Source organism: Lineus longissimus, chromosome 11, assembly GCF_910592395.1.
Source record: "Lineus longissimus chromosome 11, tnLinLong1.2, whole genome shotgun sequence".
Lineage (NCBI taxonomy): Eukaryota > Metazoa > Nemertea > Pilidiophora > Heteronemertea > Lineidae > Lineus > Lineus longissimus.
This window is the reverse complement of record NC_088318.1, coordinates 16,749,667-16,777,652: the sequence shown is the minus strand read 5'-3', so window position 1 is coordinate 16,777,652 and position 27,986 is coordinate 16,749,667. Positions and strand designations below refer to the sequence as shown.

The 27,986-nt window shown below is 41.9% G+C and overlaps 4 protein-coding genes across 9 annotated transcripts in view; 1 reads left to right on the top strand and 3 right to left on the bottom strand.

Moving 5' to 3' along the window:
* The window catches only part of LOC135495315 (neural-cadherin-like), an 84,207-nt gene extending 76,458 nt beyond the window's left edge, over positions 1-7,749 (bottom strand). Inside the window, exons 1-2 of the mRNA XM_064783779.1 lie at positions 7,451-7,749; positions 5,625-6,992 (exon numbers count right to left, since the gene is read on the bottom strand). Coding sequence (XP_064639849.1) covers positions 5,625-6,906 — 1,282 coding nt within the window. The 5' untranslated portion in view covers positions 6,907-6,992; positions 7,451-7,749. The remainder of the gene's footprint in view (positions 1-5,624; positions 6,993-7,450) is intronic.
* A 3,736-nt stretch (positions 7,750-11,485) lies between these two features.
* On the bottom strand, positions 11,486-16,516 carry LOC135495994 (uncharacterized). Its single transcript, XM_064785070.1, has 2 exons — positions 16,482-16,516; positions 11,486-15,325 (listed from the first exon to the last, which is right to left on the bottom strand). Exon 2 carries the CDS (start codon positions 15,322-15,324, stop codon positions 14,251-14,253), a length of 1,074 nt encoding a protein of 357 aa, XP_064641140.1. The 5' UTR covers position 15,325; positions 16,482-16,516; the 3' UTR covers positions 11,486-14,250.
* Positions 16,517-17,398: 882 nt separating this feature from the next.
* LOC135495484 (solute carrier family 52, riboflavin transporter, member 3-B-like) lies at positions 17,399-20,373 on the bottom strand. Of its 6 annotated transcripts, none has more exons than XM_064784178.1 (3): positions 20,201-20,373; positions 18,724-20,013; positions 17,399-18,458 (listed from the first exon to the last, which is right to left on the bottom strand). In XM_064784178.1, the coding sequence occupies exons 2-3, from the start codon at positions 19,987-19,989 to the stop codon at positions 18,258-18,260; spliced, it is 1,467 nt and encodes a 488-aa protein (XP_064640248.1). In that variant the 5' UTR covers positions 19,990-20,013; positions 20,201-20,373; the 3' UTR covers positions 17,399-18,257. The 6 variants fall into 6 exon arrangements, with proteins under 6 accessions (XP_064640248.1, XP_064640249.1, XP_064640250.1 ...); XM_064784179.1 differs by having other exon boundaries at positions 18,724-20,010; XM_064784180.1 differs by having other exon boundaries at positions 20,217-20,373.
* Positions 20,374-20,517: 144 nt separating this feature from the next.
* LOC135495573 (bromodomain-containing protein 7-like) lies at positions 20,518-27,308 on the top strand. The gene is made up of 15 exons (XM_064784366.1): positions 20,518-20,698; positions 20,950-21,185; positions 21,518-21,714; positions 22,004-22,148; positions 22,407-22,517; positions 22,631-22,785; positions 22,999-23,183; positions 23,352-23,462; positions 23,622-23,757; positions 24,102-24,219; positions 24,454-24,525; positions 24,797-24,842; positions 25,230-25,385; positions 25,827-25,867; positions 26,126-27,308. Exons 1-15 carry the CDS (start codon positions 20,644-20,646, stop codon positions 26,582-26,584), a joined length of 2,223 nt encoding a protein of 740 aa, XP_064640436.1. The 5' UTR covers positions 20,518-20,643; the 3' UTR covers positions 26,585-27,308.
* The last annotated feature ends 678 nt before the right edge of the window (positions 27,309-27,986 follow it).

The window sequence follows — 27,986 nt, the reverse complement described above, 5'->3', positions numbered from 1 at the left end:
GGAGATATTGCATATTTTCACTTTTAACGTTTGGCCCCCTGGTGGCCAAACCATGAAACGAATCGGACCGAAACATGGTCTCCAAGGTGTCATTACATAAGGGTACATGTGTCCCAAGTTTCAACTCAATAGCTCTAACAGTTACGAAACGTGCCCTGCTAACGGACGACGGACGACGACGGACGACGACGACGACGACGACGACGACGGACGACGGACGCCACGGTATGGGATAAGCTCACCTCTGCTAAGAGGTGAGCTAAAAATAAAGAGAGGACAGTGTCTACTAATTTATTTATATCCATTAATGACCACGCCCAAACTCTAGAAAGGGTATGAGAATAAATGTGTCACATTTTAGTTATTTTCGTGAGGTTAATATTTCTCGAACTTTGAGTGAGGGGCTCACAATGTGATTTTTTTTAGCGAATTGCGGCAGCCAAAAAAAAAAACGCCTGCAAAAATAAGGCGCTTTATAATAATAATAATATAATAATAGTCGGCGCTTATATAGCGCTCGAATTACTCAATAGCTGGGTATTCTCAAGCGCTTTACAGTAAACCAGGTGAAAAACGTCATCACGAAAACAATGGGTTAAAATATTTCGCAGGATTTACGGTACCATTCAATGACAGGTCATTTTGCCACCAGAAACTGTCATTTACATGTTGTAATTACTCGAGACCTCGCAAGATAGACGCACAACTGGCAATTAATTCCGATGATGTCATCATCCTAATCGCGCATTGTCATAGAGCCGCGGGAAATAAATGACACGAGAGACCTCAAGGACACTAGAAATGGCTAAAGGTTCCGTGTGCATTGCACAAATTTACATATTTTAATAATTCACGACTTTCCCGTTGAATTAGACGGCAGGGATTAATTCCACGAAAGTCCAACAGTAATCTAACATTGTATTTGAGATGAATACAAAAGATAGAGTACCCTTGTGGGTAGTGGATTAACTTCAGTTGAGGATGGCACTTTCATGGCCATATTTTAACCCTTTACAGTTACAGTTAGAATAATTGCTGGGTAGAGTGTCAATAGCACACCAATGATGCGAATGAAGGGATGTCAATTGTGATTTGGACTGTATGTAAGAAAATACAACTTTCAATTTATTTTTTAAGGAATATTGTTACATACCAAAGATTCTGAAAGTTATCAATTCAATCAGTTGAATGTGCCGATATTTTTGAGTCACACTGTATAATAACAGTTTCAATATTTGTCTTGAGCCAGCAAACCTATTGTTATCTTCTAGGATATTACTCACGTAATCAATACCATCTCATCAAGCTTGATTGCTTGATCATGATAATCCTGAATGGACACCACGGTGAGCAGGCGAGCGGGTAACGGGCGAATGACGGGATTACGAAGGGTAAACTTTTGTGCAAACGATGGGCAAACACTTCTTGTGTCTAGTCGCGTTTATAATCGGAAGTTTACTCTTCATTAAGATGACAAATATTTGCGGTGGCCACCTCAGCGATTAAAACGGCTTGTGACGCTGAAGTGGACATGTGCAAGATGGAAATCGAATTCACACTTTGCGCGCCATGACTTGGCAGGATATCCAGAGAAAAACTGATTTTTCACAGCAGGCGTTTTCACATTGAATCTGAGAGGAAATCCCCAGAAAGTATGTATTTTGGGTTGTCTAGGGAATGTATTTTCGCTAGCTTTTGGGTGGCTTTTTGGATGGATAATCCCTATACCAGCTTAGGGGATTCTTTTCAAATGTAGAAATGAGCAGTGGCCTCCCCTTGCGGAGTGGCGGGCCCAGGATTTCACGCAAATGATCAATTAAAATTGGTTAGCGACCTGCAACCTAACAGATTTCCCTGCTATAAAGGCAGAATATGTATGAAGTCACATAATACTGCTTTACTGCTTAGCATGCATCATTTATCATGTTTGCTTTGTTTATATAGAAAATATTATGACAAATTCTTAACTTGGCGTTCCATGCATTGTAACTTCGGAGGAGACTGCACGGTGGTTATGTTCCATTGTCCCACGAGTAAAGAGGTCTATGAGTAAGAGGGGTCAGAGAACTATAACATATGCATCATGAACATGTTGATCGCATCGTTATTTAAAAGTTGTCTTCATCTTCCACTGCATCAATAAGTTCTGAATAAGGTACTAATGGCACGGACAACAAATATCATGTACATAATCTAATTGCAGTAGTGTATGACTGGTAACAGTAATACACTGTAATTGTCACAGCGATTTCAAAAGTAACATTTTGTTCATATTGATTCTGATCTTCACATCGGTGTACGCAGGCACTGTGGACCACGACACCACATTGATGACACTGATGACGGAGATACAGAAAGTACAGTGTCACCTTGGCAACCTGACATCATAACGCAGAAGGCTTGCCCTACCTACAGCACTTAGTTAAGCAAACAAACCATTAGGATCGAACAAGAGCTCCCCTTGGTCCTTTGGGTAAATCAGTGTCCCCTGGAGAGTCATATATGCATGGGATATCCCATTGAAAAACCCCAGTGAGAAACAACAGTCACCAGCAAACTTGAGGTTCACTAATATAAGACCACCACCTTCTAGGACATTAAGCTGCCCTGAAGAGAAAGGGCATGTTGTCATGATCTTCAGAAAACTTGCTTGTTATGTACCATATAACACATGTTCAATTTGGATAGAAAATGGGTTGGCGATGCCTGAGGTTGTCCAATGGTCAAGACGTCATGTTCCAGCCAGTCAGTTATTTCGATATCATTTACAGTAATTAATCAACCGGCCTTATATTGGTGAACCTACAGTATCCCACTGGTACCTTTCAACATGATACACACGTGCATGTATAACGCAGTAGCACTCTGACTAGTTCCATGATATTGATTGGTGCGAGACGGTTCCTGTATACACACACGCAGTGACAATGGGATCAATGGGATAAGTCTGATGGCAGATGTATGCAGTACACATAGCTGGCTAATGGCAGACGCGTTTACAGAATCTCTGGTCCAGGGTTAGAGTTTTGTGGGAAATGTAGTAGTTTCAATAATCAGTGTGTATAGGCTACAATCAGAATGGGACTGAAATGTATCACTAAGAATGGTCAGCAATAAGCCAACTTGACAGGCAAAGCACCACGTTTTTGTCAGGGCAAAATGTGTGAAAAACATATTTTCTGATGATTTCTATGGTATAATCATAAGACAAACTTGATGCGAGATATCATTTGAGAGCAGATTTGATCATATTGACCTCCACAAAAGTTGATAAAAAGATTTGAGTTGTGCACACACCATGGTGTGTCTAGTAAATTAAACTGTGAAGCCTGGTTTATGAAATTGTAAACTATATCCAATAATCAATATAGCCAGTATTCCATTTTGATCAAAAGATAATTCATGCAATTTTGTTTAGAAATCCTTATCCATTCAAAGACTATTATACTTAGGGTTTGTTTTTAAAAAGGTTTCTGATTGACAATATATATAACAGAGTTCTGGAATAGATTCGTTTTAAAGTAAGTTCCTGATTTACAACAGAATTCTGGAAATTTCTGAAAATGGATAATACACGCAAGAAATGTTGGTCTGACTGAACAAACAGTGATGTATGGTATTTAATTCACCCCCTTACATTCTTATACCAATTGATCATGTCTACACAAACATGAATTTTGCAAATAATTTCATTATTCACCAGGTCAATAATAGTCCTTATAAACATACACAAAGAATACTTTGATATCGAACAGAGAATTTTTTGCGTTGCAAAAGTGACGTCAGTATTGCTTTGAGGAGAGGATGAGAATCGATAGATACTTGAGCTTCGGAGGAATTTGAATCATGTGACGAGGAGAGATAATAAACCGATATAGAATGATCCAACGCAGAATCTCGAGCGAGTGGTTGCTATCTGATGAATAATACCAACTCTTCCAATCCTTTTTTTCTCTGCTCAGCATTTTCATTTCGAAATGCCACAAGGAAACTGCATGTTGCCACTTTTTCTCAGTAAATAATGTACGTGACCAGCTCTGTTAAAAGTACATATGTAGGTGATAGCTGCATTTGGAGAAAAGTGAAAATACAGCAAAACAGTTTTTCGAAATATTTTTTCCTTTCTCAATTGAGTAAACAAAAGTTTCTGGTCCAAGTACAATATTCAATTTCAAAATTTAGCGGTATCACCTTGTTAAGATTCATTTCAAAATCTTATTCCCGAGGCGTTCAAATTCTAAAATTCTCGCCATAGTGTGAGATTTCAGTGTCTAGCAGCTATCATGATTGGACACCTGACTGGCCAAACAATGAAGAAAACCCGTCAAAGCGTACCAATCTCGCCCATTCACCACTAATTGAATGGCCGGGTAATCGACACCCACTTTAATTAGCAGCCTGCTGAAAGAAATCCAGCTGAATTCCACATATTAATGATATCATTAAACGACCCGCTCAAATGAAATCGATACTTGAGCCATTATGCTGAACTGATCACCCAGGGCTAAACAAGGCTAACCTGTGTGTGGGAGGTATGGCTCTGCATGACATGGAATTATAAGAATTCAAAGAATATGATGTCATTTCATTGACATAGTCTTAAGAAGTCAGTGTGGTGATTGTAAGAATTCGCTGTAATGATCATTATAGGGAAGATCCATGAAACTAGAGTATATTAGGATAATGATCTTAGATCAGTGAAACTAGAGTATCCGATAAAAATATCAACAGTAGCTGTAAGGCAATGTTTTGTTTTATCAAGACAAGTGAAACTCATAGTAATGTTGAGCTAATCTATCCCATAAAATACATTCTATTGCAAATTTTCTCACCATCAAGTCTAAATCACACTTCATATCAATTTTATATATGATACCAAGAATAGATTCTTGACATTACTCACACATTTGATTATGCAAAGAGAGTTATGTTGTTTTTGGTGAACATATTTCAGGACATTTCCATGACTACCTTTGCTCCAGAATGATTTTAATCTGCACTTCATTCATGTTCCACACAGAAGAGCAATAAATCACTTCAAGACAATTTCCATGGTTACGCAAACCATTAAATAAATTTTCTGCACAGAATGGCTCTGCAGGGATTTTTTGCAGCCGATAAATGCACAGTTAAATCAAAGTAAGCGGAATTGGTTTAAACGAGAAGAGTGGAATGACATATAAAAATGTAAATGTTCGAAGATACCTACAGAAACAGAAAGCAAGATTTCACAAAAATAGAAGGTATATTGCAACACCGTTATACTGCACTCTTGAAATAAGACAGTGAAAATAACTATTTTGGGGTTGTTTTTTTTTCTACTCTGGCAATTGCTATTGCACCGACTGTGAAATTAGTTGTATTTACTATCGAAACAGTATTCTTACCCATTTTAATGGTCATTTTTTCCTACTAGTTGTTTAACTTTAGTAATATTTTTAATCATTTCACAGTTGGTGTATCAGCAACGGGCAAAGAGCCCTGTACAGCAGTCCTATTTTTTACTTTGTGAAAAACACACAACCCTGATGGCTAAACCTGTCGACACAGTATAAAATAAGATAGTTAGCATAACCGTAATATAAACACTGAAATAGATCAAGACTATAAGATATTCAACTTACATGATGGATCCGAAGGCTTCGTGATGTTGACTCGAATGTCGTACTGTCGTTTCGAAAAGTCGTAATCCAACTTGAAACCGGGTCGCAACCATACCGCGCCGTTGTCATAATCCAAACTAAATTCTTCATAAACCGGCTCGATAAATTCAAATTTCTCTCCATCGGCCGCCCTGCCGGCGTAGAATAATTGTCCGTGTTGGTTCTCTTTTACATTTACAGTGAAGGGCCGTCTGACAACACGCTTCGAACGATGAAGGATTTTTTCGTTGAACTCTGTGGGTTGTTGATACATTAGGTTGCCCGTCACGGTTACAGCGACCCGAGCGGGATCGCTCTCATGACCCGCTGCATCGACTGCAACAACATCGAAGCTATACACGTCGGGTTTTAACAGAAGGTTCGTCTTCAGCACGACCGCACCATTTTCTTGGATGACTTGAAAGAAATGATTTGGGGACTTCATCAAATACCCAAGTTGCTGTTCATCCGGGTCTGACGCCTTCACAAATAGAATCAGCGTGTCCGGTGCGGTCGTGTCCGGAATCGTAGCTTTATACAGCGTAGATTCAAAACTTGGGATATTATCGTCGACATCGTCAACATAGATCTTTATGTCAGTTGCTGCGACGTCACCGTCATCGTCCGTTGCTTGTATGACGAGGTCATACTCGTTTTTCTCCTCACGATCCAGCTGCGACTTTGTCACCACCGTTAGGCGGTCAGCACCGTTGATACTTCTTTGCTTTAAGTCAAATATATTGCTATCTCCAGACGATACTGAGTATACTATTTTCTTGTTGCCGTATTTCGCTATGGCGTAGAGATCATCCAATTCCTGCACTGAAGTAGCGATGGGCATATTTTCCGAGATGTGCCCGATATATTTTTGTTTCGGGAAGACGAGCAAATTACTGGCATCCTGGACATGGATGTGAACCACATCCTGCCACTTCCCGCCCGGGAACATATTGTCTATCGTCAGCGAAAATATTTTCCCGACTAATTCGTTTATGGCTTGGTTGGTGACTAGATCTCCATTACTTAGTACGGTAAAATAACTTGCGTAGTCTTTGCCTTTCTTTAGCGACTGTTCTGATCTATGCACTATGCTGTATCTTTGCCCGATATTTGATAACGCCGTCACAATATGGCCTGGCTCCACATTATGCGGTATGACGCATCGTTTTACAACGGATGCCTGTGAATTTTCACAAGATAGTATGCAAATCAGCAAAGTTAAAACAGCTCCAAGACTCGAACATGTCATGCTTAAAGGTGCCATGTTCCCTCCAGGTGCAGTCCAACACAGAATATCGTCAAAATATCCAAATTTTGTAAGCCGTGCTAGTCTCAAAGAGCATTATTCAGCTGAAAAGAAGCAATCCATCAATCAAATTTATAAATATGTTTGGCCTAGGCTGGGGCGATTACAAATACAGGAGAACCTCTCTATTATGGACACCCTCAGGACTGACAAGCCCTGTCCTTAAATAAGAGGTTCCTCTCTAGTCAGGCCTGATTAGAGAGGTCAAATTGAATGGAGCCAACCAATTTGGGACCAAACGTAGTGGCCTTAATTGAAAGGTTGTCCTTAATAGAGAGGTGTCCGCTAAGGGAGGTTCAACTGTAATTTGATATTTCAACTGTAATTTGATGTTTCGTAGTTACCAGCATTTTGGCTAGCAATTAGAACTCTTCCAAAATTAAGTGAATGGTTATGCCAATATTTCAATTAAATACGGGGTTAATAATGGGACAGCGTCGTCTATACCTAAAATAACAGAAAAAGGGAAGAAGAGATATAAGAGTCATACGAATTACTCTACCGTGAACATATTACACAATAAATCCGAAACAACCAGGAGAAATGGAGATTCTGTAAATAGACGCACAGGCAGCTCGTTATCCACCACTGAATAGCATGGCGTCCTCAGCGACCACTAGCCATCAGAAAATGATAAGCACAGAAATTTCTCAGAACATGGTGAAAATTACCAAACTGTACAAATCCAACGGCTGGACTCGCGTCACCTACATCCTCTTCGAATAATCCTCGCTCACCGAATCAGTTTAGACGAGGGATCTTCCAAAGAAGGGGCTTTTTCAGCTCGACTTGTCAAAATTCGAGCGCGGCGGACTAAGCAGCTATCGCCGTCTGCTGACTGATGGGAATAGCATAATTTAATTGATTAACGCGCTGCATCTCGGGGCTAACGCTAGGGAGGCTGATACGTGGTGTTTAGGCGCGGGAGATTTGAACTTAGCTTTAGCACGTGTTCGCATGTGAATTTGGGCAGGTCACTTAGGCTTGGCCTTAGGAAAAGTCATCTGGGCAAGACACTTTGGGTTAGTCTACTTGGACAAGACACTTTGGCTTAGCCTTGAGCAGGTCACTTGGGCAATACACTTTGGCCTGGTCTTGGGCATGTCACTTGGACAAGACACTTTGGCCTTGAACAGGTCACTTGGGCATGTCGTGTATCACTTGGGCAATACACTTTGGCCTGGTCTTGGGCAGGTCACTTGGACAAGACACTTTGGCCTTGAACAGGTCACTTGGGCATGTCGTGTATCACTTGGGCAATACACTTTGGCCTGGTCTTGGGCAGGTCACTTGGACAAGACACTTTGGCCTTGAACAGGTCACTTGGGCATGTCGTGTATCACTTGGGCAATACACTTTGGCCTGGTCTTGGGCAGGTCACTTGGACAAGACACTTTGGCCTTGAACAGGTCACTTGGACATGTCGTGTATCACTTGGACAAGACACTTTGGCCTTGAACAGGTCACTTGGGCATGTCGTGTATCACTTGGGCAATACACTTTGGCCTGGTCTTGGGTAGGTCACTTGGGCAAGACACTTTGGCCTTGAACAGGTCACTTGGGCATGTCGTGTATCACTTGGGCAATACACTTTGGCCTTGAACAGGTCACTTGGGCATGTCGTGTATCACTTGGACAAGACACTTTGGCCTTGAACAGGTCACTTGGACATGTCGTGTATCACTTGGACAAGACACTTTGGCCTTGAACAGGTCACTTGGGCATGTCGTGTATCACTTGGGCAATACACTTTGGCCTGGTCTTGGGCAGGTCACTTGGACAAGACACTTTGGCCTTGAACAGGTCACTTGGGCATGTCGTGTATCACTTGGGCAATACACTTTGGCCTGGTCTTGGGCAGGTCACTTGGACAAGACACTTTGGCCTTGAACAGGTCACTTGGGCATGTCGTGTATCACTTGGGCAATACACTTTGGCCTGGTCTTGGGCATGTCACTTGGACAAGACACTTTGGCCTTGAACAGGTCACTTGGGCATGTCGTGTATCACTTGGGCAATACACTTTGGCCTGGTCTTGGGCATGTCACTTGGACAAGACACTTTGGCCTTGAACAGGTCACTTGGGCATGTCGTGTATCACTTGGGAAATACACTTTGGCCTGGTCTTGGGCAGGTCACTTGGACAAGACACTTTGGCCTTGAACAGGTCACTTGGGCATGTCGTGTATCACTTGGGCAATACACTTTGGCCTGGTCTTGGGCAGGTCACTTGGACAAGACACTTTGGCCTTGAACAGGTCACTTGGGCATGTCGTGTATCACTTGGGCAATACACTTTGGCCTGGTCTTGGGCAGGTCACTTGGACAAGACACTTTGGCCTTGAACAGGTCACTTGGACATGTCGTGTATCACTTGGGCAATACACTTTGGCCTGGTCTTGGGCAGGTCACTTGGACAAGACACTTTGGCCTTGAACAGGTCACTTGGGCATGTCGTGTATCACTTGGGCAATACACTTTGGCCTGGTCTTGGGCAGGTCACTTGGACAAGACACTTTGGCCTTGAACAGGTCACTTGGACATGTCGTGTATCACTTGGGCAATACACTTTGGCCTGGTCTTGGGCAGGTCACTTGGACAAGACACTTTGGCCTTGAACAGGTCACTTGGGCATGTCGTGTATCACTTGGGCAATACACTTTGGCCTGGTCTTGGGCAGGTCACTTGGACAAGACACTTTGGCCTTGAACAGGTCACTTGGGCATGTCGTGTATCACTTGGGCAATACACTTTGGCCTGGTCTTGGGCAGGTCACTTGGACAAGACACTTTGGCCTTGAACAGGTCTCTTGGGCATGTCGTGTATCACTTGGGCAATACACTTTGGCCTGGTCTTGGGCAGGTCACTTGGACAAGACACTTTGGCCTTGAACAGGTCACTTGGACATGTCGTGTATCACTTGGGCAATACACTTTGGCCTGGTCTTGGGCAGGTCACTTGGACAAGACACTTTGGCCTTGAACAGGTCACTTGGGCATGTCGTGTATCACTTGGGAAATACACTTTGGCCTGGTCTTGGGCAGGTCACTTGGACAAGACACTTTGGCCTTGAACAGGTCACTTGGGCATGTCGTGTATCACTTGGGCAATACACTTTGGCCTGGTCTTGGGCAGGTCACTTGGACAAGACACTTTGGCCTTGAACAGGTCACTTGGGCATGTCGTGTATCACTTGGGCAATACACTTTGGCCTGGTCTTGGGCAGGTCACTTGGACAAGACACTTTGGCCTTGAACAGGTCACCTGGACATGTCGTGTATCACTTGGGAAATACACTTTGGCCTGGTCTTGGGCAGGTCACTTGGGCAAGACACTTTGGCCTTGAACAGGTCACTTGGACATGTCGTGTATAACTTGGCCTTGCGCAGGGTCACTTGGACAAGTCGCTTATATATTTGAAGTATCCTTATACATAGCATTACGCGGTTATGCGGAGTACCGTCCAATAAATAAATACGATGGATTTTCCACGCCACCATAACTACGGCATTGTGTATAAGCGCATTTCTATTTTCTGTTTCTATTACTATTTTCCGCTTGCGTAATGTATTGGGCCCAGACTCTATACTGATGGCGACGCCTGGTTTTTCTGGTGGACAATTCCCCCATCGCCTTGGGAATGGGAATGGCTTATATACCCATGCTGTCCTTCTCGAGACCGATTGTACGGTGGAATTCTTCTTTGAGACGAAATCGGTCGTTAACCCTTTGAATGTCGGTGAAATGCCAGCCCAATAAAATAGGCTTCGATCCGCTGGGCCGGGGCGGGCCACCGCCGGTTTAGTGAAATGTACACTCCAGACGCAGTGACCGAGTGGCCTCGTCCTACGAAATGGACTGCTTGAGGAGTCTAGTCAGATGCTGAAAATGCGAGTGTTTAAAGACCTATATATTTTGAGACAGGTTTTTTATATCAGCTGGGAATACATTAATCTTGTAGCTATTTAAATCATCAACAGGCCGAGATGTGTTGTCGACCTTTGACGGACCACTGAGAGGAGGATGCAAAGATGCAAAACCTCTAGATCCATCCGACAATAGACTCCTCCATTGCGTCATCCTTTCTGTAATTGGGTCTCCTTGTGTTTAGGGCGAGGAATGAGGCCGGTCAACTGCGTCAGGAGTGTATCTGACATGCGCTCAGAAAGTATACGTCGCGCGACTCTAGAGAAATCAGAAAGAGCACCCTCCCCACATCCAAAACCTCATGGTCTTGATAAGATGCAAAAACCTTGGTGGCCGGTCAAGATGCCTCCCCATGGGCCGTTATAAGTTTATTCTGCGTGAAAATGGACATCATGTCACAAAACGGTATACTCCGGACGCTGTGCACCGGCCTCGTCTATGTCGCCCGGAAGGACGCCTGGTTTTGCCAGAAGCACCCAAAACTGTATTTATCTCGGGCAATAACATCTTTTTGTGCATTTAGAGAAGCTTTATCTTGTTTTCCAGAGCACAACATCAGGAGTAAAGGAAAGGGGCGAAAAGGGCAAAAAGACGAAAACTTGACATCAACTAAGAAGACAACTATTTATTTATGCAAAGAGACGGTTACAAAATCAAAATAGAGTAAAAATATGTTATTACCACTGGTACTACAAAGACAATGAACATCATGAAAGACACAAAAGTGTTTGGCAGTTACCATTGTCATAAAAAACAGAATACTGTGAAACCTCTCTTAGCGGACACCTCTCTATTAAGGACAACCTCACGGGAAAGGCAGGGTTGGCGCGCCCGTTCGCATTTTCGCCACTTGCGACTACTGCACATGAGTGGCGAATGTAAAACAATGTCTTGCTAAAAATTTTGCGAATTCAATTTGAATTGCCATGATTTGGCGAGAGAGTAAGTAATAGTGTTGTGCGAAAATTGATCAAAGTCTACCAAAAAGATCCACTTCCACACCAAATGCACCAAGGAACGATCGTTAGTCAGTCAAACTTTATCATTTGCGGGCGGCCGCGCTATCACACGTGGTTGCTATCGTCTGCATTGTAGTTCTACCCGTTGCCGCTTCAGTGATTTTGGTGGCGCTGCTGGTCGCATTATGCATACATTATCGGCTAGTTTCCCGCTCGAGTCTCCGGTCACGGGTTCCTCCAATCGTTCGTTGATTGGCTAGTCTCAGTACTGGCGGGCTGCCATTCTCACACATGTTACTGTACTGGGGGCTGGGTCGGCCCCAAGATGGACAAACGATCGGCAATGGCTAGAGCTGACTCAATATGGCTAAAAGTGACAGCCACTTGGCTAAAAAGTGGCTAGGAGGAAAAAATTCACAGAGCCAACCCTGACTTAAAGGACACTAGTTTTGGTCACAAATTGGTTGTTTCCATCCAATTTGACCTCTCTAATCAGGACATTTTTCTGCCAACAACAGTGCTTGTCAGTCCTGAGGGTGTCCTTAATAGAGGTGCTCTACACTACATCCGAACGTTCTAAAGTTACAGCATAAACTGTTTGAAACCAGAGATTGCGGCAAGAAACTGGCTCACAATTCCTCTCAACAGGTCGTGCATGTGACAATCCACCGGTTATGGTTTGATGTAATGTTTTAACATTACATCAATATAAAGCACACATTCTTCCACTCTCAACAGGTTGTGCATGTGACAATCCACCGGTTATGGCTTGATGTAATGTTTTAACATTACATCAATCTAAAGCACACATTCTTCCACTCTCAACAGGTTGTGCATGTGACAATCCACCGGTTATGGCTTGATGTAATGTTTTAACATTACATCAATCTAAAGCACACATTCTTCCACTCTCAACAGGTTGTGCATGTGACAATCCACCGGTTATGGCTTGATGTAATGTTTTAACATTACATCAATATAAAGCACACATTCTTCCACTCTCAACAGGTCGTGCATGTGACAATCCACCGGTTATGGCTTGATGTAATGTTTTAACATTACATCAATCTAAAGCACACATTCTTCCACTCTCAACAGGTTGTGCATGTGACAATCCACCGGTTATGGCTTGATTTAATGTTTTAACATTACATCAATCTAAAGCACACATTCTTCCACTCTCAACAGGTTGTGCATGTGACAATCCACCGGTTATGGCTTGATTTAATGTTTTAACATTACATCAATATAAAGCACACATTCTTCCACTCTCAACAGGTTGTGCATGTGACAATCCACCGGTTATGGCTTGATTTAATGTTTTAACATTACATCAATATAAAGCACACATTCTTCCACTCTCAACAGGTTGTGCATGTGACAATCCACCGGTTATGGTTTGATGTAATGTTTTAACATTACATCAATCTAAAGCACACATTCTTCCACTCTCAACAGGTTGTGCATGTGACAATCCACCGGTTATGGCTTGATGTAATGTTTTAACATTACATCAATATAAAGCACACATTCTTCCACTCTCAACAGGTTGTGCATGTGACAATCCACCGGTTATGGCTTGATTTAATGTTTTAACATTACATCAATCTAAAGCACACATTCTTCCACTCTCAACAGGTTGTGCATTTGACAATCCACCGGTTATGATGTAATGTTTCAACATTACATCAATCTAAAGCACACATTCTTCCACTCTCAACAGGTTGTGCATTTGACAATCCACCGGTTATGGTTTGATGTAATGTTTTAACATTACATCAATCTAAAGCACACATTCTTCCACTCTCAACAGGTTGTGCATTTGACAATCCACCGGTTATGGTTTGATGTAATGTTTCAACATTACATCAATCTAAAGCACACATTCTTCCACATAACTTATCGTTTGGAAAGACTTGAGTTACTTTCGCTTTTTCTCTACTGTCGACCTGGTAGTGGTAGTTGGCGACAAAATATTCTCCAATATTTTGGGGGGAGAGGGTAAGGTAACATGAAAGCAAGCGTAATTATTTGAGTTAGCGTTTTATCTTAGCGTGGCACCATGGGTGATAACTTAGCAACCAGGGGGAACGCGGAGGAGAGGGGTGCATGAGCTTCTCAAAGTATTGCTTACCTAGAAAGACCTTGATTATTATTATTATTATGATTCCCAATTGCCAGGAAAAGCATGTTTACCCATCAAATGTTCAGGTTTTTTCACCCCTCATTAAGTTTTATTCACCAATTTTCACGCTTGCACCAAAAAAAAGCTCCGCCTACCCGAGATGTGTCCCCCCCTCCGCCTCTTGTTGAAACTTTTTACCCGCAGTGCTGTAACAGGAAGGGCCCTAACAACAAGCCCAACTTCAAGTTATGTTTGTTAAAATTCACTTCACCCTGAAACACACACACAATATTAAAGGATGTCATTTGCCATAACAGCAGTTTTAACGATATCCTTAATGTTTGATACCTCCTGCTCGCCTCCTAAATAGTACGTATGCACCCAATGATGGTTACCGTAATATCCAACAACAGGCTCATTGGAGAATTTAGACCTTCGATGTCGCTCACATATAGCCTGCTCAACTTTTGGTAGTTGCGCACTACTTGAAGGCTCACACCAACTTTTTACGGTACTCATAACATTTGGATCAATAGTTGGGTAGAAGTAATGTGATGGCACCAAATGGATACGATTTGAAGCGTCTACTGATGCGTACGAGTCGTTGTATGTGTTGTACAAATCAGTGATCATCAAAGGTCCCGTTGCATACATCACGCCACGATTTGCCTTCACGAACATAAACAGCGATGTTCCCTTTTGGAATTTTAACTGCTCAACGACTTTTGCAAAGAACGGATGCCGTCTTCGACACACCATGACAGCGTTGCAGGCAATATGGTTCACTTTCCAAAGCCAATGCGCATGCTCCAAAGGCTCCTGGCTCAAAAAACACTGACTGTACGCATCATCTTTCAATAACCCATCCAAGGGTTTACTGCTCTCCATATCCAAATCAGCATAAACGCCACCAAATTCATACAGGATGAAATACCGGATGACATCAGCACGGTTGATGTTCTGCGCGTAACTTTCATAGAGTTCGAGAAATTTCGGGTAACGCTCCCGAATCAAACGCAAACAGTCCGCATCTGTCCAAAACCAGTATTGCCATCCTGGATGATTCTCTTGCCACGACTTAATCCATTTTGCATAATCTTTAGGAATTTCCTCCGATATCCATGTCTGGTGAATGATCTTTGGTATGTCCATATGCTTCGTAATCGGGGGATACGGCAGCGGTATAGAGTTTTCAACAAAAATGACATTATCCTCGATGTATAGGACTTGTTTTGACAGCAGTGTCTGGAAGGTGATGAGAAGGCAACTGACAAAGAATACCAATGCGAGCGTTCGAATCAGCCATCTCACCCTCAGCATATTACCACTGTTGGCTGTGTTCCCTTGAGCAAACCTTTTGACCATGCTGAAGAGAAGAAAGAAATGTCATTAAAGAAAGAAGGGAAGAGAGAAGACACAAATGGCAACCTTTTAAACATCCTGAACTGAAAAGGGAAGAAACAAATGGCATTGGAGAAAGAAATATCAAACTTGGACAGAAAACTCAAAGTGACCATGGAGGTATTAATAATACCTCCATGAAGTGACGCTCTCTAGACTGCTAATGCATGCTTTGTATACACCATTGATCCTTTTTCACCTGCTTATTGAGTCATTATGTAACACACTTAACAGCTGGTGTTGGTTGTCAATAACTATTGCATACACTCGCCTGTAAGGAACACATGTATATTGTATTGTAGGCTATGCTCATATTTGATTGTACAAAGGCAATTGAATGATTCTTTCAATGGAGCATGGAGGTATTATTATATAATACCTCCATGAATGAAGCAACTGCAGAATACCAGGTGTAACATCTGTGGTTGTTTCCCATGTGTCAGTGTTTCCAAACAATAGGCAGCTAGAGAGACCATGACTTTTCAAGTCATATGGATTTGTGGCCGATAGTGTTGCTGTTATTCTCAAGAATGGCGGGGGGGGGGGGGGTCCACTTTGTTTATTTTGAGAAAGTTGAAAGGGCAGGGATAAATGCCCCCCCCCCCAATCCACATAAGTCTAATCTGATTAATATAATTGACAACTACAACAGGCCTACGTTAAATACCAAGTTTATTCCCTATGCTTATCAAAAATCTTAAAGAGACAAGATAGGCAGCAGCTAGGAAGGCAAGATAAAGTTTTAAAGTTACACGAAGTCGCCAATACCATGGCCCAATAGTAATAGCCTGGAGTCTCTCACGTCTCACAGTACGTCGAAATGATTCATGCTTGTACGAGGTATGTATTTATATTTAGTGCTGAATCTGACCTTAGAGTAACCAAACTCTAAGATCTGACATGACCCAGGGCCCTACCGTGTAGGCCTATATTAGGCCTAGTATAACCTGAAGATCCAAGATGGCCAAATTAGCCATTCATTCTTTCACACACACAATGCACTGAAAGAGAAACTAAGTCTACTAGACTTTTAAATCACTGTACATATGTTCCAAGTTTACAAGTTTCAAGTTTCCAAGTTGCAAGTTTCAAGTTTCCAAGATTACAAGTTTCAAGTTTACAAGTTTAAGTTCGATGAGGAACCGAACCCACCCGCCACACAGCGGGACGTACAAGATAGATGTAGATGTAGATGAAATTCGTGTGCAGGAAGATGACGAAGTACCAAACAAGATATACCGTAGTGTGTTTATTTCTTAGGAGATGGCACCACATGAGTATAGGCCTACGAGTTTTTATTGAAATAATAACGTTTTTTTGGGTAGTTTTTCAACTGATATGTGTTAACAAAAAAGAAAAGGTGTGAATATTCAAGCAGAAAGACAATTTTGTTTTGGAAAAAAGATGTGCCCATACTGGGAATCGAACCTGTGCCAAAATCTACCACCAGGGGTAAGAAATTGAAAGGGGTCATGTCTACACAGAAGACCCTCTTGATTTGGGGGGGGGGGTCTCATCTGTCATGAAATGTGCACAAACAGTTTACGAAATCTTTTGTGCTGCTTTTTCGCATCCTTGTCCAACCAGTATCTGTATCTCAGGGTGCATTTTGTGATAGATTCTAACAAAAAATATACTGGAACCGGCAAACTACATAAGTGTCAGCCTGACATGATCTTGAGACGCTCCTCCTATCAAATCAATCTTGTCCTGTCTGACCTTCTGTGTGTTCACATTGGACATCAGAGCAATAAGCTTCATCTGCCCTATTCATTGCTGTGAACAATGCTGAACAGATGAGAATACTGGTGTAGATCAACCTCTCTATTTTAAGTGAAACCTCTCCACCCTTGTGACAGACAAATGCTTTCCTTGGTGTCCTTATTCATATAACTGACAAGGTCAATTTGACTCGAAATGAAAAGTTTGGGACCAAACCTGGTGTAATTAATAGTGGGTGTTCCAACAGAGGTGTCCACTATTAAGAGAGGTTCCACTGTACATGTATCTCACATAAATCAATAACAAAAACTTGGTATTTAATTTCGTTCACAGATTTATTGTCAATGTAATCCAATACCAATGTCCTTCTCCAGACAACACGATCTGCAGGACAATACAAAACTTTGACATGATTTCTGCTGTCACCTGCTTACACTTTTTCTGAAAATGGCAATCATTGCCAGGAGCCAGATGAACCATCCTCTTGCAAACCGGGCCTACAACACAACTTCTCCTTACGCATTGAGGGAGTAAGTATGTGGTGACTGGCACGTGGTCCAGAGTTGGACCTTTGCCATAAGACTTGTAGGACGACTCTTTTTCATCACGGAACGTGTAGGCCTTTAAAATAAAAGCTGGACTGTACCTCTCCCCAAAATATTTAAACAAGACAAATATGTACAAACAAGTCACAAGTCAAACTCGTCACAACTTGAGATCATTTTAGTTTGTGCATACCAAAAAATATATACAAAATAGCTTGTTTTAAATTAAACTCTACCAAACGTATAATTTGTCCTCAACCTCCATGAACAAATATCTGCACAATGGCCCAATTTCAAACATGGTGCCATTACATATTATTATCACTTGCATCAAATAACAAAGAAATTGTTTAATCACACTCACGTACACTCGATCTCTACAAATTCATAATTTAACCATTCTGATAAACATCATCAGTCTGTTCCAAAGTATTGAGGTTGCAGCGGATTGTGTGTCTGTTTTTTTTACTTCCTCGAATTTGGCCGTCATTCAATTACTTTGTGTCGAGCAATTTCATTGGCCACCCGTTTATGAGTGTGCCTCTGATCATTCAGTGCAGGTAAGTCGGCATGAAATCTGAGCAATATCCTTGACTGTCAAACTGCTCCATAACTAAACCACACTCAACATCACGAAGTACAGGGTGGTATACTCTTGAACAAGTGCAGCTTATTGACAAGGAAGAAGGTTGTGAGGGCACCAACGGCCGATCCAGCCTGCGTAATGCCACCACACCATATCAGGGCCTTCCTACCCTCATCACGGAAGATGGAAGCAATTGTCACTTTTATGAACGAGTTGATGCTGGTGAAGACAATCCAGACTAGTACCTGGAATAGAAATGAATATGGAGAGAATATGAGTTTGAACGTTGAAAAATTATCTTTAGCGGACAATGCAGAGCTTATCTTTATACTTACCGCAGTGATTTTGTCAGCAACTGCCCCAACCAGAGAAGGATATGGACTCGTGGCAAGATTAATACTTTAACTACTGCTAGTGCTAGATTGTATACACAGAATTTTTCCTTGAATTGAAGGAATCTCTGGAATGTCCATCTTGTACTAAATTAGGGTTTAAACTTATTTTACTTACCACAATGATTTCCCCAGCAACCTCTCCAACCAGCGGAGGGTTGGGACTCATGGCAGCCAAGTAGATGATGAAGGTAGCAAATCCAGAGGCAATCACAGTCAGCACGCCACATAGAGTCTTAGATTTCACGGGATACAGGAATGCAAAGAAGCAGGCGATTGGATTAGAAATGTTTGCCAGCGACACTGCCAAGTGGTAGGCAGTGTTACCGTACGGAAGACACGAGTAGGACTGAATGGAAGGAAGGACGCCGTTTCCTAGAGCGTTAATCCAAGCATTTATCAACTGTAAGATTACAAAGTTTCGCAATCCTAATGGTTCTACCAAGTCCCTCTTTAATAACACTTGTCTTGATGATACATCTTGTCCGAAAGCCGTTGACTGTTCGACTGATGTTGTATTTTGATAGGATACATACGTAGTCGAATTCTGTATCTTCTCCATTTCATTACTGTTGTTACTACTAGACAGACTTTCTCCTTCCGCATCTTGTGATACAGGCGCTTCCACAACGTTAGGCTTGGTTTGTTCTTCTCGACATTTTGGCAAATAGTTCAAAAGCACAAAAGCAACTCCGCACACCAACATCATGGCGAATAGAAAATAAAAGAAAACCTCAATGCCGAACAGTGGAGGCTTGGTAACAGGGACAAGTTTGGACACATAAACAAACTCAGCTTCGGAAGAGAGATTACCAACTGTTACATTAACATATGACGTCTTGTTCTTGCATTCTGGATTCCCACCGACCCCTTGAGCCAGTGCGATGAGACTTGGAACAAGTCCGCTAAATCCTTCCCCGATGTATAATGCTGTGATGTAACTTGGCTTAAAAATTGACATGAACGGTAAGAAAACCACTGACGAGGTGCAGTCAACCATGGCCAAGCAAAATGCCAGAACAAACAGAGCAGTACTGTGTTCAGCGCCCCCTATGAATGATGTCGATTCCCAGAAAAATGCTAACAACAAACACGATGTAGCTCCAACGATAACCATTAGACACACGACAGGCTTCTCTTTCAACTTCCCTTTCGATAACGTTGTCGCCAAAGTGTACGTGATTGGTCCAATGTTGGCTAGCTGGATGATTATGACAAGATACGAGGGCAGGTCCCAAGCTTCCGGCAGACGCTGGACGAGTAGCGGTAATTCTACCCATAATCCATTGACGGCTATCCACGATCCAATTCCAAAGAGTCCGACTAAGAGATAGACAAGGGGTGAGACGTCGGTGTCCTGACAGAACTTTGTCTTTAGCGCCATGGTGAGGAGTATTCACTAGTCCTGCTGAACAAAAAAAGAACGTTATGAAAATATGACAGTTTCACAACATATGATTATGAAAGGCAGAAGTAAGTCGAACGCCGAAGGTCACAAGCCTGACAAGTCACATGAGTGACATGGTGCTAAAAAAACAGCAATGCCAATAATGAATGATAGTCCTTAATTGATATAACACATGAACATTACATACAATATAACTTAGGTACATATGTAGTTGATAATTTCCGATATTTCGTCCTTGAATAAATTTTGTTCAATATACCAACACTGCGACTTCAAATATGCGGAATTTCTCTCAAAACAATCCTACAATCTCTACAATCCATGAATGTAGGCCTAGTGTAAGTGTGTGATGTAACTTGTTTGGAGGTCATGCGACTGCACCAACCTTTCTCCTAGGTAATAATGGTTCTAAAATGTACAACGACCCGTGTACATTTTTTTCAGCCTCTTCCTGAAGTCGAGAGTGGTAAATTGCCAATTAATAGTACGCATGCGCAAGCCGGCTTTTTCAAGATGGTGGACATGAGTCAAATTCTTTGTCTTTTGCATTAAAAAATCGTTTCAAATACCACTTTTTGCGTCCCGATTATTTTTTTCTGAAGCTGTGACGGTAGATGCTACTCCATAGACATGGGAAAGAAACATAAAAAGCATCATAAATCTGAAAGGAGAGATTATGAAGATGGTAAAATCCATTGTTTACATTCTGGAAAGTCATCACATGCAATTTATGCGCATCATCATACACATTTACACAATAGTACATCCATCCACGATGTATAGTGTTTAAAGTCAATGCACTTTGTGCATCCCCAGTCTAGAATTTCCGGTGTACCATGGGTACCTATGTTTTGAAGACCCACTGCACCACTCCAAAACTACAAATAACTGACTTTGCTACCAAATTGTGACCTCGTCAGTTTATTTTCTTTCTAGATGATGAGCACAGCCATAGCGAGATGGTCGTTGAGGAGAAATGTGAGAAGCCCCTGAAGCTGGTTTTGAAAGTTGGTGGTTCACAAACAAATGTTGGCGGTAGTGACACTCCTGTTTACTCGGCGGAAGAATCTTATGATTACCATGAGAAGCGCCGCAAACATAAGAAGAAGAAGAAGAAGAAGAACAGTGAGAAGGAGAAGCATCGGCATGGCGAGCATGGAGAAGAGAAAAAGGTGAGAAATTAAAGGGAGACAAACTACAGTGGAACCTCCCTTAGTTGACACCTCTCTATTAAGGACAACCTATCTATTAAGGACACTAGCTTGGTCCAAGTTGGTTGTTTCCATTCAATTTGACCTCTCTAATCAGGACACCTCTCTATTAAGGACAGCATTTGTCAGTCCCGAGGGTGTCCTTAATAGAGAGGTATGCTGTTGGCGAGATTATGTTAGCTTTTGAGAAGGTCAATGCTAATGCTTCCATGTGCAGAATAGAAAATCATAGTCCCGGGTTACATCACCAGCGCGTCTCCATTGAGATAACCAGCTAATTTTCTCCCCTGAAGGAGAAGAAAAGAGAAAAACACTCCCGAGACTCAGAGGCTGAGGAGCATTATGAACCACCTGCAAAGAAAACAATGTATGAAGATGACTCTCTGGAGAAACGTCACACTTTGCGGCTCCCACCTCGTGGTCAGCCAGAGCGATTGGATGACACTGTTTTGTACGACTGTTTGGACTATCTGCATAAGACAATACAGAGGTACGATATGAAAAGTCAGTCTAAATAGCATTTAGTGAGGTTGATAGTCACCAAAGTAAAATTTATTGGTCATGAACAACATAAACAGGCTATTTAACTTCATGGCCCAGTCAAACCTGGGAGGACCCTGGTTTGTATCTCTTGAGTGAGCCATTACTGGTAATACGTAATTTTTGCATGAAAAATGCCAAGCTGGACAAAAGAAATTAAAGCTTTATGCCAACTTCTCTGCTAATCGGATTCAAACGACTTTGCACATTGTCATAGCTCATGGCCATTCATCTTACAGAAAAGATGCCAACGCCTTCTTTGCCTATCCCGTCAACGACGTCATCGCTCCTGGCTACTCCAGTATCATCACTGAGCCAATGGACCTAAGCACAATGAGAAGCAAACTAGACAACGGAGATTATAGTAATGTTCTGGAGTATAAGGTATGGGGCTTGTGCTGCTCTTATGCAGCGGTCAATATATTGGGTCGACTAACTGAATAAATATATTTACAAGTAACAGACAGCGCTCATATCCCCGCTGCAAACAATCACATTTTCATCCAATTTTCTGACAATGCTGGCTTGAATATAACATGTATAATTTATTCCTGTGTAAGGTCTGAAACCACCTTTTCAGAAAACTGGAGGCATTTAGAACGATACTGATCTAGCTAAATTATTTGCTTTGTTTTCTTTCAGCGAGACTTCAAATTGATGTGTGACAACGCGATGACGTACAACCACCAAGAGACCATTTATTACAAAGCTGCCAAGAAACTGCTCCATCAAGGCATCAAAATGATGAGCAAGGTAAGGCTGTAAAAAAAGTTTATTTCCGTGTCACCCCTTACTGAAAGGGCCAGTTACCATTTTAGAAGCATGTCTTGCAAGGACAGCATTTTCATATTTTGTCTTACTTGCAGGATCGTCTCATCAACATGAAACGAACACTGCCGTTCATGATCAACATCACCGACGAGGAACTTGGTCTCGATGAAGATGACACTGCCGATCAAATTGTTCTCGCCGAAGCCAAAGAAAATAAGAAGAAACTAAAAGCATCTCTGTCTACAGCCAAGTAAGTGTGTGATGATGTAGGCATATTATTTATACAAATGCCCGCACACACCAGAAAATATGCCTCAATGATGTTGGCTAAACCTCGGTTTTGGTCTTCATTTTTGCTCTACCCTTATTTTTGCTCTACAAACACCTCCAGTTCGGTATCAATTCCGTAAACAGTACAAATGTATTGTTTTTCACAAACCCATATTTTTCATTTCATTTGCAGTAGTTTCGAAGCAGCCGGAGATGACATGACACCTAATGAAATTCTCGAAAGTGCACAAGCTGCTGCTAAATCCGCGTCAGATAAACTGACGTTACGTAATCCGAACAGCCATATTGGATTCTTGCGGCGACAGAAAGACGGCAGCACGTCACTTCAGATCTTAAATCCAGAAAATTCAGGAATGGGTAAGGAGGATGCACGAAACTTGCTTTGAAATTGTTGAAATGGTTTCTAAACAGTTGCAGTTGAATTCAATTTGTTACCAGCTGGTCCTGGGATGTAGACTTAACGGCATTAGAGTTTTTTGACTGCCACTCCGAATATTGACACATTGCAATTGATTGTTTTTTCAGTGAGCGAGACCGAAAAAATTGTAAGCCTAGGATCACTTGTTGGCAAATTAAACACAGGAACTGGTGGCATTCCGACTTTCAAAGAAGACAGGAGGAATATCGTCAAACCAGGTAAACGTAAATTGTGTTTTTTTTCTAATCAATTCAAAATCTATAAGGTGTGCTTATATACCGTGGTATGTTAGTACACTCTCTGTCCTTCTCTGTTTCAAGCTACAGGCTTTTAAAAACAGGTTATCATACAGTACTTATATTGCCATTCTTTTTCAGTAACATACCTCAACTACGGGCCATATGGAACTTATTGTCCAACGTACGACTCATCTTTCTCCACCATAACGAAGGAAGAATCGGACCTGATCTTGCAAACTTATGGAGATGAAACTTCTACAGAATATGCCACAAGGTTGGTACATTGACTTTCTTAGTTTAATTTATTCATGTGGGAATGTCATCCCTTGACTTTGCCGCATAGGTGGTAGATTGACTTTCCTCTTTGTTTAACTAATTCCTGTGACTAGCTCTATAAGGAAGTTGGAGCAATTTGTTATGTCCGGGAGGCGATTAGTAGATTCATGACTTTTGTTGCATGCAATCATAGTTGCAAGTCGCCGCGACAAACATGAATTATTTGCGAGGGACTTAAAGTGGACAGTCTTTTTTTTGGTAGGTTCTTGTGCTCCTTTACCTTCCATTACCACCTAGTGTCAGTTCAAGGAATTAAACCTTATCATCCAAATTTTATTTTAGCATTCAAGATTTCCTTGAGGACTGTAATACCGGTGCAGATATCGTGCGGATGGTGGACAACCTGCTAGACATCGTTACAGGAGGGGAACACAAGAAAACAAAGAAGATATTTGAAGATGTAAGTTTTGTTGATGATGAACATGGAGAGGTGTCCTGATTAGGTCAAATTGAATGGAAAAAACTAATTTGGGACCAAAATTAGTGTCAAGAGAGCAGCCCCCTCCCCCATTTGCAGAATTTAGGGAATGAGCATGGGTGTCCCTGTGTATTGTTCCTTGGAGGTGAGGGGAAAAATGGCTAAGTCAAGGAAGGAATCTTTGAACATTTTTAAAATGTACATTGTTCTTTCCAGAGACAAAAAGAAACTGAAGAGAAGCGAAAACACGAAGAAAAGGAAAAAGAAGAAAAGAAGAAAAGTGAAACGGTAAGCAGGATCGTCTGTGTCCCTAAGAGCACACAAGGCACAATCTTGAAAACAAGTAAAGTCTGGTGGCCCTCGCCAAGAGAAGTTTTGAAATCTATTTGCTCGAATCTACCGGTAGGTTATTGGCGAAAAACACTAGAATTGGTTTTCAATACTGCATTTGTGTTACTATGTATCACAGCCGTCAGTAAACTTTTGAGTCTCTTTTTGTGTCACTTTGCTTCCCGGTATTGTTATGAGATATTGAGTGAATTCCTTTTCAATTTTACAGGAAAAGGACAGAAAATCTCCCACTCTGAAAGAAGAGACCAGCGCAGGTATGTTAGACTCTTATTTTTATGTTTCGTTGCTTTGGTATTGTTATCAGATACGATGATTACGATTACTTCTCTGTTCTTAGTCTTGTTTTCCCGATTGTTGTGAATCGATTTTAGGCATTACCAAATTATCCACAGGTTGCATCCGATATGAGCATCTTACACAAGGAGTGATGTTACTTCTTTTGTAAGGTACTTGGTAGGCCGTCTGAACTGAAGAACAGTCCCAGACTGATGATTTTAAGTTGTTCCAGTTGTTGATGGTGCGAGGGAAGAAAGATTGTCTGGACTCTTCGTTGTTGGTCTTTATTCGTCTCAGTCTCCTGCTTCGACCAGAACAAATACAGAAACGAAACATTGCCATAACACTTTGTTCTATGGTTTCAGATTCCGAAGACAAGGAGGTGTCATTCCAGAAGAAATTAGATGAGACAGCCGGGCTGATAGGTCAGCTTCAGAAGTCACAGTACGACAGGCTAGGGCAAAAGTTGCCTTCGCACTTGGCCTACGTGCCTGGGCCGTCTGCTTCTGAGTCACAGCTAGGTAAGCAAATGTACATCATTCAGCTTGCGTAGACAGCAGCCATTCTCTTGTGCCCGAGTGAATTTTCTTCAGTGTACCAGTAGAGAAACCAGTTCACATCCCACAAGACTGCCCCTTGCACCAGAATATTTGATAGCAATTCTGGTCAGCAGATACTCGTCTCGAGGAAAAAACTGTGGGGAACACAGTGAGGCTTTGAAAAGACAAGCCACTTTCTCTCCGCCACAGGACTGAAGATAAAGTACTGGCAGGCTCAACCAAGAAGAAGAGGAAGAAATCTGGGGACAAATAAGCTTTATGATTATATTTTCCCTTAGTTCTAGTTCCCTGTCATGTTCAGGAAGATTACCACAGTAAAAATTATCCAAATCTTTATGCTTTATGTTGTCACTTGAGAAAAATGATATTCTTAGTAACATTCATGTTATTTTTCACTTGCAGCTGAAAAGGTATCAAAAGGTTTAACAGAACTAACGAAAGAGGTTGGTATTCAACTTATATAGTTCTCTTATATAATAGAGATGGTGACTCTCTTCGATTGCGTAGGTTATCTCCTGGGTCTCCAATTTGACAATTGCCCAATAGTGAATTACTAATGTCCTTGGTAACAATCAGCCCTAAACTCAATTTTTTAGACAACAACAAAAATTTGGCAGTTCACAGTACCAGCATTTGGTGACCAAGTTGGATTGATTCTGTAATTAAGTCTTTGAATGAAATCTTTCCTTGTTCTGTTACAGGTCAAGCCAGAAGACGTTGTGAGCCAAGCTGGGGTCAGAAAAGCTCTTGGAATCACGATGGAACCAGTCGAACAGTCACCAGTGGAACAGTCACCAGCACCTTCAGAGGATTCGCATGACTTGAGCCCTGTGGAAATGAACCCTCTGTCTGTTTCCGTTTCAGACGCAGGTTCGAAACAGCAGTCGGTCTCTGATGCAGGTTCGGTCTCAAATCCTGCATCGATATCTGGACTCGTTAGTCCCCAGGATCAAATTATGGACGAACTGGAGGATTTTGCTCAATCACCTGCGGTGCTGATTGCGATGAAATCGCCCGTTGGAATGGAAGTTGAGGAGGAGGACGATGATGAGGATTCTGTTGAGGATTCGGGAGATGAAGATGATGATGATGATGATGATGATGATGATAGTGGGGCGGATGATAAGGAAGGGGAGGATACGAAAGCCTCTGCCAATTGAACAATATGTTCTTCATCCAAACTGTCGACAATTTCATTGTGACTATAGATTTCAGAAAAATGTTCCAACATCTTCATTTGAGCATTGTTTGGACTTCTGAGAGATGAAACTGATCCACTTTTGTGCAATACTCACAGCAGAACCACCCATTGTTGAAAACTTCAACCCTATCTAAGTGTTCTTTTCCCGCTCTGTAAATATTTCACTAGAGTCTGTTTTTGGGTGAGAATTAAAGCTGCTTCTACCTTCAGTTCAAGCCACTGCCATTCATTTCATTATCAATCAAATGCACAATAGACAATAACAAAGTTGGAGTGGTTGATTGACATTTCAGAGCATTTTGATTAGCATTTCTACAAACAGACATCAGACAGTAGCTTACTTCCAATTAAAATCATTTGTCCAATTATATTAATTAGCAAACTCTTCGATGTTAGCAGTCGTCTGAAGCACCATTGTTTGGGATAAGCCTGATTCATGCGTTCATTGTACATACACCATTTTTATATTCTAATGAAAGATCATTTCTGTGTTGTATTTATGAAGATAGAGTAAAGAATATTTGTAGAAACAAACAGCAACTAACCTGCTCTAAGCTCTGTCCCTTAAAAGTACATGTAATGGGCCAAATTCATTAAAGGCGTTTAAGGGTTAGACGTGTGTCACATCTCTCTAATCAGTTTCAGGGCCTATCCATATTCTGTGAAGATTTACATGAAGGACCTGAATCTGTCTAATCAGTTGTTGAATACTCTTCATGAATTTGGCCCATGTCTTGAAGACACAAAGTTGTTCTTGTCCATGTTGTTACTCTTTGAAGAGCATAAGTTGTCCACATGGTGAGAGAGATGAGACAGTCACAGCCAGGCCGAATCAGTCTTTGCTGCTCTGCCAAGTTGTCCACATGGTGAGAGAGATGAGACGGTCACAGCCAGGCCACATCAGTCTTTGCTGCTCTGCCAAGTTGTCCACATGGTGAGAGAGATGAAACGGTCACAGCCAGGCCACATCAGTCTTTGCTGCTCTGCCAAGTTGTCCACATGGTGAGAGAGATGAGATGGTCACAGCCAGGCCAAATCAGTCTTTGCTGCTCTGCCAAGTTGTCCACATGGTGAGAATGTCACAGCCAGGCCGAATCAGTCCTGGCTGCTCCACCGTGTTGGCAACATGGTGAGAGAGATGAGACGGTCAAGGCCAGGCCGAATCAGTCTTGGCTGCTCTGCCAAGTTGTCCACATGGTGAGAGAGATGAGACAGTCACAGCCAGGCCGAATCAGCCCATGCTGCACCACGACACGACACTGCCATGTGTGGGCGTGGTGTGCGTGTGAGAGGCATCCCGCCTCGCTTTGCCAGTTGACTATCATTCCCGCTTCCACATTTTAGATTGCTCCCCTGATTGG